The sequence below is a fragment of the Bombus flavifrons genome, chromosome 9 (genome assembly GCF_040668555.2).
Source record: "Bombus flavifrons isolate JBK064 chromosome 9, iyBomFlav1_principal, whole genome shotgun sequence".
NCBI classification, from domain to species: domain Eukaryota; kingdom Metazoa; phylum Arthropoda; class Insecta; order Hymenoptera; family Apidae; genus Bombus; species Bombus flavifrons.
This window is the reverse complement of record NC_138450.1, coordinates 3,400,152-3,415,019: the sequence shown is the minus strand read 5'-3', so window position 1 is coordinate 3,415,019 and position 14,868 is coordinate 3,400,152. Positions and strand designations below refer to the sequence as shown.

Below are 14,868 nucleotides of genomic sequence, written 5' to 3'. Positions count from 1 at the left end.
TGTTCCTTAGTGTAAATATAAAGTTAAGTTTTATTTTTAATTACGATCTCCAGACTTCGACTATTTATATGTAACAACAGGATTTTGCGTTCCCATGCAGAATGTTAACGTAACACATAGACATACATAGGAAATGGTTATTGGTTATTTAAGCCAAACAGTTTCTTTTTTCAAGTATTTATGTTATTTCAAGAAAAGTATTATATATATATATATATATATGTATATATATATATACTTTTGTACAAGTATATTTACAACTTTTGTAAATGAGTAAGAAGCGATAAGAAGTTATCTCTCTCGTCCTTCGATTTACGCGGTTAGACGCTATATTGGTATTATCCTTTTATGGTATTTATTTATGTTAAAAAATTCTTGTTTGTGATCGTACGTATCGTATTATCCTGACCATTTTTTGGTTAATTTTTAATAAAAAAGAAAAGGTTGATTACCTTGGACATCCTGCGCAACATATCTGAAATAAATATTTTTATACATATACACCAGTTTCTTCTCTTACATACTTTTATTTTTTGCACTAATAAATTACAAAAAATTTACATTAATAGATTTACGCTTCTCTCAGCCATAATAGAATTATTTGTTGAATAAATTTATTGCGTATATCGAAGGAAGGAGTGTGTAATAAAATTTTATTCGTGATAGAAAAAATAATAAATTATTATGTTTTTTAATTTGTAATGGGCCTAAGTATCGTGTACATTTATGTGTTATTTATTTCGATATTTATCATATTTCTTTTTGGTACCTCGCAATATACAATACATTATTAATAAACTATATACGCACCTATTCTTCATTCAAGCAACGCGTAGAAATATTTCGAAAATTTTTCTCTCTGTCACGTACAAATGTTCTTCCTAAATTTCGCAACGATTAGTTCATCTTGTACTGTAGACATTTTCTTATACGAACGTGTATATATATAGCTTTTTTAATACCTATCGTAAAGAGCCTCGTTATTCCGTGACATTGTAAGTAGACACTCTTTAGTAAAGAAAAAAAGAACACACACACACACAGACACATACACATACACACAAATATGAAAACGTTTTAAACGCGTATATTATCAAAGCGAGAAACTTTTTCTAGGCACTTTTGATCGACTTTGTCAATCACTTAAAAAAGAGGGAACGATTTAGATGTGCGCTTTTTGAACTGTAACGACCAATGTAAATCGATTGTAAAACGTGTAATTTAGCTATGGAAACTTTTGAAATATTAAAACTACTATTCGAAAGAAAAAAAAAATCTGTAAAAATTTAAATTAGTCATATTAAAATAAGAGCACTTAAGAGATCCAACTATCTAATCTCTTAAACATTAGAGTTTACATCATTAATTTATTTTATCAGTTACTTTGTATATTAAACCACATTTCGTATATCCTATATCCACAATAATCTGTAATTCTTTATCACCTGTTTCTTCGAGATTAAATGAAATTGATGAGAGCAGTCACGGCATAAGTCATTTCTAAATACGATTCAATTTACAATGAAAATTAACTTACGCTGTTCCTGATATTTAATTTTGAATTCATGATACTCGTAAAGATTATCAAGAGTATAAAGTTTTAATTTGTCCATTTCTTATAAAAGCAACTTCCGTATCTTTGCTCACATCGGTATAGTAAAACATAATATAATAAATTTAATATATTTGATTCAAATCGTTCGGAAAGCGCACAATCATATTTTAATATATCCTTGTTAATTAGAGAATTAAGCGTTCGTTGCACACATTCCGTAAAAATATAATCTATTTTTAAGATTTCCCTCGTCCTTAACTGCTGGAAGAAGGTTCATTGAAGGTATTTGTCATGCTGTATCTTTAATTACGTATATTCTTAAATGTTACAAAACTTCGAATTTCATAAAAAAAAGAAATAAAAGAGAGAAAAAGAATCACGAAATTTTCCAATGAATTTTGCCCATATTGAATAAAACTCGTAAATATAGATACATATACATACACTTAAGAATATTTTTTAGTTCTCATTGCGGGAAACGAACCAAATTCATGATATTCGGCTTAAATAGACAAAATTTTCCTAAAATAATGGAATAAATTTCAAGAAGTTATTAAAGTGAGTCGTAATAGATAAGTCTGGTAGAAGGTCTGATTTAGTTATTCATCTCTACATTTACTTCTTTCTTCAAGTTCGCCGGCAACTCGTTCCATACCAATTTCGGGACAGTCTCTGAAAAATATCATAAAAATTAAGAAATTTTATGAAGATTTTGTCTTTTTAAAGGTATTTAAAGTAAGAGTATTTCTGTTAGAGTTTATTGTTCAGTGATAAGGTTGGACTACAGGTTCATATTTTGTATACTTTTTAATTTATAACACAATAAATTATTATATAAGGAATGTTAAATTATAATATAAAAATCATTAATTAGGATTATTGTTAAATTATTAGCAAATTTGAAAGAAAAGATGCAAAAAATGCATATGCTAAAGGAAAAGTTCACGTGTGAATTGGTGTGGATTAAATCAATTATTGTATTATCGCGGATAAATTTGAAGTTTTATTAATATATTGGGTTCAAATTTTAGCTACTGTATTGCTGAAACATTAAAATAGTGAGATTCTGTTTCGAGCTGTTTTACACCTAAATATAGTTTAAGTAAAAGTCTTGTGTTAAACTGTAAATAATTAAAAAATGTATATATTTTATATGTTGTATATGAATTTCTTCATTTATAATTGATGTTTTCGATCTGTTATCAGTTTCCTTCATTAATCTGTAACTCTTAATTCTTAAATGTATGACATTTCTATTATATGGCAATTTTGTTATCTATACTGAACGACATTAATAAATACATGTATACAGGGTGACACAAAACTTGTAGGCGATATTTACAGGAATACAATGAAAGTAGTTCATATATGAAAATATCGCCTGAGAAGCTTATTTTTAATTATAAATGATTTAATTTCTGCCCTAAAAATTGCGTAATATATTTTCAATGTATCCACCAACGCTTGCAACCAAATTCCAAGAGCAAACCTAGCACCTTTACAAATAAAATCTTACCTTTACACGTATATAACAAATTGGACCAAGTAATCTTTTCCTGGGAGAAACAGTAAACACCCAATCTGCCTCCTTTCAATGTCGAGTCGTAAACATTTCCTGAGTCAGCTACTAGCTGTTTTCCTTGATAAAGTCGAAACCTAATTAGACCGATTTTAGGTCTATGTAACAGATGCCATCTATACGGTGTCCTTTCTTTCCATCCGATTTTCTTTGGGTCATGCCAAAGAATCTTCACCTGGTTGGGTACATCTTCATTATGCCAAAGGCTGTTTCTAAGAAATTCTCCGGGACCTGTATCTGAATTGACGAGTTTCAAAAAAACTCCGGGTTCTCCTACTGCTCTGAACGGAGTCGGCATCCAATATGGTTGCGGGCCTTTCTTCCAGCATACGACGTAGAATCTACGGTTGTCCTGGTAAGAAAAAACGAAACCAACGTAGTCGTCGTCTCCGTCGTCGTCGATGAAGAACGTGCCCTCGAAATCTACGCCGCTGAATATATCCGGACCTGTTGCAGATGAAGATTTAAAGTCAAGGAAATAAACAGATTACAAAATTTCAAATTTCTCCTTTAGTATAATTAGTAAATTAAATGATATTAGTCTGCTAAATTCTGTTTCAGAGAAACAAAATTTCATATCCGTCAACCTGATATTCATTACACAGTGACTACACGAAGTATTTGTAAATACTAAATACATATTTTTATCTTCTAACGAGACGATTTTTATGAGGTTTTATATCTCACTTTTATAGTATCAAATTTTTGTAACCGAAGGTATTAGTATGAAATAGGTTAAATGATATGAAATTTAATATACTTGGATCTAATTAATTAATATTATGTAAATGCTGTAGTAAATGTAACTGTGTACCAATACCTTTTGCAGCTACTATAATAAATAAATAAATTGATTAATAGATATAAATTAATACAAATTACTACATTACCAATAGCAAGCCCGGGATCACTATTATAAAGCTGCTGAATTTCAGCCCCTTCGTGGTGTATTACCCAAACAGGATCTATTTGAGCAGTACCAATAGGATCTAAAGCAACCGTAGTATATTTTCTGAAATCTGTTGCCCAAATCAAACTATTGTTAGGACAATTGTCTAATAAATTCTTCACAGTGTCGTTATCATTGTCGTTCCAGCAAGCATCACCAATATTCTCATCTAAATATGTATAATATTTTTTTTAATTTTTATATGATAATCTTTACGATTCGATGATTCTTTACTTACGATGCGTGCGACGTTGATCCGGATTGTAAACGTAAGGACAATTGTCAATCGAATTGGGCACACCATCATTATCCATATCATCATCGCATTCATCTCCTATACCATCGTGGTCAATATCATTTTGTCCTGAATTCATGACATCAGGACAATTGTCTCTATCGTCTTGCACACCATCTCTATCTTTATCGTTGTCGTTGTCGCAAGCATCACCTACCCCATCTTCATCTTGGTCCAATTGGTCCTCATTGTATATATCAGGACAATTGTCGCAAGCGTCGCCAATTCCATCCATATCGTGGTCATTTTGATCTGGATTCTTCGTTTTTGGACAATTGTCGTTCTCATTCAAGATAGCTATGAGATTATAAATGTTATTGATCATAAAAGATATTCTATTCAAAATGTTTTTAAAAGAATTTAATATAAATCATTTGTAGATAGCCGCCTAGTGCTACATAACAAATTTGAAGAAAACATTTGCTAACGGCCTAGGTAGCTTAATTGGGAAAGCACCCGTTCGGTAAGCGGAAGATCCGGGTTCGAATCCCGGTCCAGTAGGTCCAATAAACCTGATTGGATGAACATTTTTCTCTCTAAAATCTCAGGAAAAGTATATAAACCCTTGATGCCTTAGTAGTAGTAATTAATAATCAGTAATGATTATTTATTTTAATTGATCGATATTTATTGTATAGATCAATGTTATATGGTAGTTATCGATAGTTAATCATGCATTGTGGGTAATCGAAGGTCGTCACAAATTGTCAGGCTGGCGCCGGCTTGTAAGAGATATGTGGACAATATACTTTATACATAAGTAAGTATAAGAATTTGAGAGAAAAAGGATTCGCCGATGGACTCTCTGGGTAGCTTAATTGGAAAAGCACCCGTCCGGCAAAACAAATTGGGTATGAATCCCGCTTCAGTTAAACCCGATTGGCCGAATATTTTTCTCCCTACATATCCAATTCTTTTTAAAAAAAAACTTTGAAAAAAGCTTTAAAAAATATTTCGTCGATTTTACCACGTAAATATTTTAGAAGACATTCTATTTTATACAAAAACATTTTTAGAAATGAAGAATACTCTTACCAATATCGATTGGGTATTTTGAAATTAATCTATCGATTAATTAAATTTATCTAAATTTATAATTTTGTCTACTATCTATTACTGAACCTAAAATAAATTTCTCTTTAAAATCTCACCATCGTTATCAATGTCGTCGTCACAGGCGTCACCGATGCCATCATCGTCAGTGTCGTCCTGCTTTAGATTTTTTACTAGAGGACAATTATCGCAGGCATCACCGATAGAATCATGATCACTGTCTTCCTGGCTAGGGTTTGGAACTAAAGGACAGTTGTCCGAAGGATTCAAGATGCCATCGTTATCAGCGTCTGGATCACAGGCATCACCCAAACCATCTCTATCCGCATCCTCTTGTCCAGTATTTGGTATAAATGGACAGTTGTCCATACGACAACGTAAATCATGACAACGGAGGTTCCTATCAGGAATTCCATCGCTGTCTCTGTCCGAACCACACATCAGTCCATCCCCTGCCCATCCAACGCGACACTAGAAATTGTATCTTTTGATGTAAATTGTGAATTTGATGTATAATTTGATTGTTTTGTCTATAATACATATATATATATAGACTTAAAAGAGTAGTTGTGTTGGATTTGTTTTCTTACTCTGCATGTGTATTCATTGGTGTTGGTACAAATACAATCGGCGTTTACATCGCCAAATGTTTGGTTTCCCACGTAACCTGTTCTACAAGTACCACATCTATACGAGCCCTGAAGTGTTAATAAGAATTGTTAAGTTGGAAATACAATTAAAAATATAATAAAGAGGCAACTTCAATATTTAAATTGTATTTATTGAATTTATTTGAATTGTTACGAATTTTTGCAAAAACTACCTCCGTATTAATGCATGTCACATATGGATCGCATCCTCCATTGTTATTTTCGCATTCATTTATGTCTTGGCAAATTTGCTTGCGAACCATTGCGATTTCCAAACCGACTCCTTCGACTATAGGTCCAGCAAATCCTGGTGGACAAGATTCGCATTTGAATCCTGGATGAAGATTGATACATCGTACTCCTGGATGACAAGGTTGAGCTAGCTCGCATTCATTTATATCAACACACGTAGATCCATTACCCATGAACCCGTTTGGACAAGATCCACATCTAAAAATCATTATAGTTCAGTCAAAAACCTTGGAATAGTCCTTCTCAATTTTTTTACACTTTATAATAAATAATTGTAATTTACACTTAACACTTTAAGTTCAATTAAATTACAATTAATTCTATTTAAATTATAGAAATTTATGGATTGACTTGACATTTTCATTTCATTACTTGAAATACGGCGGATGAAGAATTGGATCACATTTCACATCCGGGTAGCAAGGATGAGGCTCACAACCACCCCTAAATCTTTCGCAGCGTTTACCATCACCTACGTAACCGTTGGGACAATTTCCACACCTGAAAAATTGTTATTCAATTCATTACAGCTCATATCCTTTCATCCTATGTGCACTGTCTAAATTTTTCTCCCTAAGTAACATAAGGATCAAGGATGGGTACACCTATATATTATACTTCGAAAAGTGAAATTTCTGCATACGGTCGTAATTCAATCGCCGGGAACTGTATTGTAATTAATTAAATGATTCTACTCGTACCTGTATCCATCCGCGCGGTCGTAGCAACGGACCCCGTAAAAGCAAGGGTTGTGCGCGCAACTAATTTTCACGCAACGATATCCATCACCGGTGTATTGTGGCGGGCACGCTCCGCACTGTGGCCCGCGTGGTGTGTTAATGCAGTCAGCGCCCGGGAAGCAGGGCGATTTGTAATCGCAACTAGGAGGAGGAGCCGCCGTGGTCATCGGTGGAACTGTGGAATTACCAGGATCAGGAACTTGTCAGGATATCGCTATTCCAAGAAGAAATCTCGACCATATTGCGACTCAACAGATTTCCGCCTGTGCTTGGAATCCACTTTAATGCTACAATTACTAATGGTTAATCTACATTTATCTCTACTAAACTAGTTAAAATCACAGATTTTTGAAAATGTCTATAACCCAAGGCAAAATAGCTCTTTTTGTTCTTTTTTTTCCATAGAGGAAAAATATACCTTCTATGGAATATTCTTCGTACATAATCTAATTAATAGCTTTTAGTATTTCATATATATATTATAAATGCCAGAAATATTTTAGAATATCATTTCATGTTCTATTTGTAGTTTCGATTTAAGCATCATATTATTATATATTTGAGCAATTTTTTTGAAAAATTTTTTGAAAAATTTTTCATAAATTAGTTATTTTGTTTTTGACAACTTTGATTTAGTTCCTGTATTAGTTTCTGATGTCTTCGCGACAATTTAATAGTTTCCCAGTTCATACAGTATTTTCTATTCCTGCAATTTCTTTTCAGGTTATAATCACGTTGCCAATATCATTTTCCTCAATTTAGATATTAGTCGTTTCGGTTAAGACGTCGCTTTTCGATCTAATCGCGTTGCTTTCCGATCATACGAACTAATCCAGTGATTCGAGGAACTTTATTCCTAATCATTCTCTTAAAAAAATAAGAATATGAGTCACAACATTATTCCATTTTGCCAGAAATGTACATTTATTGCAATGTAAGGCCGTATTATACATTTATTTAGATGCTTTTTCATTGTTTATAATATTAACAACTATTTGCACACTTGTGAAAATCGTTACTAAAAAAATTGTCTCGAAAGATGGGAAAAGATTGAGAAAAATTAAATTAAAAAATATTATCGAAGAACAAATAGAAAATTAAAAGCAGTTAACAATAAAGATATCTTTCGTGTATGTAATTCGTTCAATACCCACCAGGAGGTACACGACATGCTGCGCAATTTTCAATTAATTGTCGAAGATGTCGCGTTTCCAGTTTCTGAAAGGAAAACCATATTAATCAAGAACTGTTCATTAAATATTCTTGAATAATTATGGGCGACGTTATTACTCACGTTTAATTCTATTTCTCTCCAGACCTTCCTAGTAGCTTCAATCAACTCGTTTAATGTCCTCACGATTTGAAAATCCATTAAACAAACTGCAAAATCACATTTTCTTAAGATTTTGAAATCATCAGAAATAAAAAATAATGCTTGATGTTAGATAACATACTATCTACACATTTTATTTCCTAAACTTCCATTATGATAGTTAATATCTTAAACAATTAGAACAGTTAAGATATTAAAATTTATCAATAAACTGCAGTTTTTTTTGTGCAAATTCGTGTTTTCCAGAATACAATTAAGAAAAGAGATTCCAGATAGAAAATTGTTTTAATTACCAGATATTATAGGAAGCACTATACTATGGTTATTTTAAACATTTCTTCGTGTTATCTGCGTATTATGTACAATTTTGCACGTCCAAATTTCCTACAAGTGCATAAAGATCCGCAGTCTATTTATTAATTCATTTTTCGCGTGATTCACTTTAATTACAGCTTACCCTTTTCGTTCAGACTCTGAATCCCTATGTCCCCTCTTCGCGGAAATCTCTTATGATACAAGTTGGACTGACTCAATGGATCCAATTCACCAAAATTATTCCATTCCATGGGATTCTCGTAAAAAGGTCCGTCAAAGTATTCAGATCGTGTTTTCAGACGCAAACGTTTCACATGACTCGAAACATCTTCTTGATTAGTTTCAACCTCACTTATAGAATGATATTTCTCAGGACGTTCAGCAGGACGATAATCGTGTTTCGATTGAGATGATTGTTTAAAATCTGAATCGCCGAAATCTTGAAATGAACTTGTATCTTCGGACGTATCTGAAGTTTCAGTTGTGGAGTTTTCATTGTTTCCTAATTTTCTACGAGATGGATTAATCTCGAGTGAAAATTCGTCGGAATTATTATCAGAATTGTCGTTGGTTGATGTAGGAATTGATTCCTCAGACTCAACAGACTCTTTGTACTCATCCGATAACGTGCCTAGACCGGCCAGATAGTTGGGACAATTTTCTTGTTTCAGAGCGTCACTGACGGATAATAAGGGATACACCTTTACGTGACTCCTCCTTTCTCTAAACTAAAGACACAACTTTTCTAAGTTAAATTGTTTAGATTGAAAGTTCTATAATTGTTAAAAATAATAAATATACAGCAATAAAATAACATTTTTCACAATACAACTATTTGAGTTTTGGAATTCTTTTTCTATTGATGTAATACTGCATGTATGTATATTATAGATGGTTTACATTTAGATTAAATATATATCTAAATATATCAAATCTTTTAGTTATATATATTAAGGTAGAAAAATTAGCTATCATCATTATATAGGAAAATGGCACTCAGTTTAATGCGTTTTTCAGTTATAATACGAAGAGTAACAACGAAGTATTACAAGTAGTAAATAGTGCTACTTCCTTTACAAGATTATTTCTAAACAACGTAACGTCACTTAAAAGAAGAAAAACTAAGACGATTTGTATATTAACCAGCTTTTTCATGAATATTTAAATAACGAAAAGACAAGAGCGAGAAGAAAAGAAGGCTCGTTTTCTCTCTCTTTTTAGCTCATAAATTACGATCATCGTGGTTCTTTTTGTATGCATATCTCGAGTGCAAGAAAGCAGACCGTGAATATTCAATAATGATGAAGTCTAAGCGAATCGAAATCAATTCACTATGCTTAAATGTGTTACGCGAGTTAACAGCTACACGTAATAAATGCGAGCAGCCTTGGACTGGCTTGCCATATTTGGAATAGCATCATCCTACGATATCTAACGTCACCGGTTCTCTGGTAACAACCGTGAAATTCTTCAATGATAGATGAAAGAACGCGTGTTTTGGTTGTTTGTCCTTTGACAAAACAGAAACAAAAAAAATTGTAAAAAAAAGAGAAAAAGGAAAGAACAATTACTTTGACCCAATTGAATTTGCTCACTCCACACCATTATAGATGTCCGTATGTCACGGGATAAGAGAACAATAAAGTAATTATTAAAACATCCGAAGAAGTAATTAACGTGAAGTATTTAATATTTAGCTTAATATTAGTATTTTTTCTAATATTGTTACTAATATTCGTAACTCAAGTATTTAGGCTTAGAAGACTTCAAACACCTATTATTTTTAATTCTTTGATAATAAAGACTCACCACTTCTACAAGAGAATCATCTTCATTTTCTGCTACCTTACGGAAGCTTTCCTTCAAGTGTAACATGCCTTGATAAATGCAATCAACGTAAATGTCTATTTCGGGGTCAGGTTTATTCTGATGCACGAAGACGATTATTTTCTTCCATGGAGCATTCACGTTCTGAATTTCCAAGCGCTCTGTAGTTCGATGACCATTTCGGTTAGTCTTCTCGTAGATGACTAAAATAGAGTTAAAATGAATTAGTAAGAAATATATAATAATATTTTTTATTTATAAGAATCAAATAATTTGTATTTGGAATATTCTTTTTACTTCGATTAGTTTGTCTGTCGAACTTAAATATCATTTTTGTCTTCGATTTCTCGTATTTTACAGCTAGAAGAACATCAATCGCTGCTTCTGATTGTTTCTTTTTTGATTTGGCGTTCAAAGCAACAATCACAAAATCATTGTAGTCCCATGTTTCTCGAAGACTTGTCGTCAACCCTGTAAGCATTTGTAACAAGGAAAAATATTAATTAATTTCATTTTGAGAAACTCTGACTTATTATCATTTCAGGGATGTCATCGTGCCTTTATCACCTTCAATGCTTAGAGAAAAGGTTTCATGCAGAGCTTCACGAATTTCCGAGAGCCCACACAGGATCGTATCGAATTTCGATATCGTTTATTAGTAGACTGCGAATTTTCTCAAACTTATTTTAAAGATAGAAAGATATACAACAATGCATATTATATGAAAAAAAATATATGAAATGTTCAAAGTACATACCGGTTAGGTATAATATTCAAAGGATGAAATAAATCTTTACCTACTTAATTGTGCTTATAAAGATATGAATTTGCATAAATATCCGCAGCCTAATTATAAAATATTTCTTTTGTCTATTGTTTATCTCAAAATAGTAGAAAAAATGTCGTTAGTAAAATTGTGTAAAAAAAAAGTTGTTTTCCTAAAGATAGATGAATTACTTCCACAATTGGCGAGCATGAAAATAGTCATTTCAAGTTGAACTGTTGTAAAAACCATTTATCGTTCCTTGCCTGCCGTTACCGGGTTTCTTGTCAAGTTGTATGGGGACTGGTTTGCAACACCGTAAACACCTTATGGGAACGTTCTACCTCTACTGTTTTACTATGACACAGTTTACTTTGCTTCCAAGACTATAGGAGGAAAATAATGGTTTTAAAAAACGTAAGGAAAAGTAGAAAAAGAGAAAAATTAATTAGAATTGATAATCAAGAATCTAGATTGTAGATATATGATTCAAGATCAATATTCTAATTAGTTTTTTAAATCGCAGTTTATTTTACTTTTAGCATTATAAGATAGGAAACATTAATCCATATTTGAAATCTTCTAGATTCTATATTATACTTGTAGATATCCAAAGATTTTTATACTATATTTGTACTAATTAACAAGTTTAGTTGTGACCAGAAAATTATTTTTATCCATACTTTTGTCAAGTTTGATATTAAATATTTTATACCTATATTGGAAACATTAGATGTATCTGTCATCCAAAGTTCTTAATGCTTAAAAATTACAAAATTTTCCAATCTTCATATATCCTCAAAATGTTATTATATTTACAAAATTAAGCAACTAGAATTAAACATTTTTGGAATTCGAGTCTTGTATTTTTAATTTATAAGCTAAAAGCTATTAAACTATATTGAACTCAAGAATTTGGATTTGTTTTTAATTACGAAAGCCACATTCATAGAGTTGATGGACCTTCTATGTCATTGCCATTGATCTTCCACTTTTATTTTTAAATTGTTTACTAATTGTTTACTAACGTTCACAAATAAAAATAATTACGTAATAAATTTAATAAGCGAAAAACATGAAAATAATCGTTTCATCTTACCTTTATCCAATTTCACGTTACAATCAGCGACGTAAACAACGAATAGTATCGCGAAGATCAACGACGCGATAATATGCATTTTAAATCACTATCTTCCGAATTTAATCGATTATTTTTCCACGAGATCGATTAGCCAATTTTATTATTTTCTTTTTTTTTGCGTCGTATTTACGGTTTATTCCTACTGCGAATTGATTAAAGTTAAGACGTACTGATCTAGAATAAATAAATCGTGATGAATAAAATCGCGGGACGTTGGCAGGACGTTCATCGACTGAGACATGGAAAAGCCTACTGACGACTTTATAACTCACCCACGGAAATTTCCGAGTACAGAGTCGTTGTCCGTGGCATATAGAACGAAAGGAATTGATACATCTACGAATAATTACTTTATAAACACCTCTTCTTTCCTTATCCATAACCACGCCCAATATTTAATCTAATGATTCTGGTTAAAAGTCATTTAATATCTTCATTATCCTTAAAACATAAAAAGGACCATTAAATAAAATATTTATAGAACTATGTACATTAAATTAATAATTACTAGAATGATATTTCGAAATTCAAAACTAATAAATTACTATATAATTATTAAATATTGCAATTTAATATTTCATGACGTAAAATTTATTGTATTAAGAGCTTTTACGGCGATTAGAATGATCCTTATATTCTCTTTTAATTGAAGCATAATGTGTGACTTAATTTATTCTTATAAATTGCTCTGAGTTTTTTAAATATAGGTATACTATACTATAAATTATACCGAAAAATGTTTCAGATAAAAGTTGAATAGCTTCAACGGGAGCATATTTTAATGCTAGATTAGTTTCTCTATAGGTAGGCGTATAAAGGTCTTGTGAAGATCACCCTTGTTTTTTTAATGGAATTATATATTTTTTAATACATTAATCAATGCAACTTGAGATTTTCTATAAAAACTTATTAATCTACTTACGTCGAAAAACTATTAGTTTAGTAGATATTTTTACGTTTATTTTGTAAAACTTATTATATGAAACACAAGGAAAATAAATACAAAACTAATGCCTTGCGTCTTTCATTTAATTAAATCAGCTAATTTATTTACGTTCCAAACGCTCAGTAGCTTCTAGTAACATAAGACTTTTTTTAATTGAAGGAATGTTCATTGAGAATTATTATATCCAGTAGTCTTTTCTCTCGTCCGGAGGCTTGAACAAATATTGATGTACTTATTAGGCTCTGTATTAATCGAAAAGCTTGGAGGTTTTGAGAAAATTCCAACTAGGCAGAATCACGAAGAAAATAATGAAGGTCAATTTTTACAACTTTTTTATCTGAGCCTGTAATGAAAATTTAAACAATACGTTTTGTAGATTTATGTCAGTTATAATATGTACGTGCTGAAAATTTGATCGATGAAATTTTTATGAACCTGTAATGAAAATTTAAACAATACGTTTTGTAGATTTATACCAGTTATATATGTACGTGTTGGACATTTTGTCGATGCAATTTTTATGAGCCAGTAATGAAAATTTGTACAATGCAAAAATTTCATTGATCAAATTGTCAGCATGTATATATTATAACTGATATAAATCTATAAAACGAATTGTTTAAATTTTCATTAGAGGCTCAGATAAAAAAGTTGTAGAAACCAACCTTCACTATTTTTCTCACAATTTTGACCAATTACAATTTTATCAGCAATTTTTTTACACATTATCTAGTAAATTAATTTGTCTAGCTTCTTAAACAATGTCGTTTGATCCGATTTTAAAAGGGTTATTGTGTTTTAAAGAGTATCCAAATGACGACCACTGTTAACGTATATTACAGTGTGCACGGTTGTTACAGTCTTGCATGTAAAATAACACTGTTCATTTTTATCTTTTTCTCCAGGAAAATGAAAATTTAGTGAAATTAAAAAATAAATTGTCAAAAGGAAATTATTGACAGCTTCAGTGCATGATGAAAGATCTAAAAGTGAGCAAGGTTGTATCATTCTCTATGAGGGTATGCTGATAACACTTTACAAAACAAGATTTTATCCCATCAAACAGGTGTATATGCAATATATACAATCATAAACAGAACTGGACATAAAATTTATGATTTTTAGGAAGTCATGTCGAAAATTTAACTAAAATTTTTCTTCTAGATAATTGTATGCATTGTTTAAAAATTTCTCGTTAAAGAATACAGCAATTTTATCAGTTAAGCTTTTAATACAGAGCCTGGTAAGTACTTACATCAACAGCTGCTAAAGCCTCCGAATGGGAGAAAAAAATACTGGATAGACTAGCTCTCAAAGAACATTTTCTCAATTAAAAAAAATTTTAGTTATTGAAAGTTATTGAGTATTTGGAACGTAAATAAATCAGGTAATTTGGATAAATGAACAAAAAGACCATAGGACGTACTTTCAGTAGTTTGTTATCTTACCATCAGAGGACTAAAATCTAAA

General features: G+C 31.2%; 1 protein-coding gene and 1 long non-coding RNA gene across 4 annotated transcripts; both read right to left on the bottom strand.

Moving 5' to 3' along the window:
* Positions 1-1,852: 1,852 nt before the first annotated feature.
* On the bottom strand, positions 1,853-12,879 carry Tsp (Thrombospondin). Of its 3 annotated transcripts, XM_069120266.1 has the most exons (16): positions 12,725-12,879; positions 12,411-12,626; positions 10,846-11,019; positions 10,531-10,751; positions 8,864-9,449; positions 8,368-8,453; positions 8,228-8,291; positions 7,035-7,248; positions 6,706-6,834; positions 6,255-6,531; positions 6,022-6,129; positions 5,530-5,902; positions 4,322-4,675; positions 4,025-4,252; positions 3,072-3,581; positions 1,853-2,227 (listed from the first exon to the last, which is right to left on the bottom strand). In XM_069120266.1, the coding sequence occupies exons 2-16, from the start codon at positions 12,487-12,489 to the stop codon at positions 2,151-2,153; spliced, it is 3,480 nt and encodes a 1,159-aa protein (XP_068976367.1). In that variant the 5' UTR covers positions 12,490-12,626; positions 12,725-12,879; the 3' UTR covers positions 1,853-2,150. The 3 variants fall into 3 exon arrangements, with proteins under 3 accessions (XP_068976367.1, XP_068976369.1, XP_068976370.1); XM_069120268.1 differs by lacking the exons at positions 12,411-12,626; positions 12,725-12,879 and adding an exon at positions 11,506-11,654; XM_069120269.1 differs by lacking the exons at positions 12,411-12,626; positions 12,725-12,879 and adding an exon at positions 11,116-11,182.
* Positions 12,880-13,004: 125 nt separating this feature from the next.
* Positions 13,005-14,659, bottom strand: LOC138183128 (uncharacterized). The gene is made up of 3 exons (XR_011173991.1): positions 14,064-14,659; positions 13,456-13,833; positions 13,005-13,366 (listed from the first exon to the last, which is right to left on the bottom strand). It is a non-coding gene; the product is annotated as an uncharacterized LOC138183128 (long non-coding RNA).
* Positions 14,660-14,868: the final 209 nt, after the last annotated feature.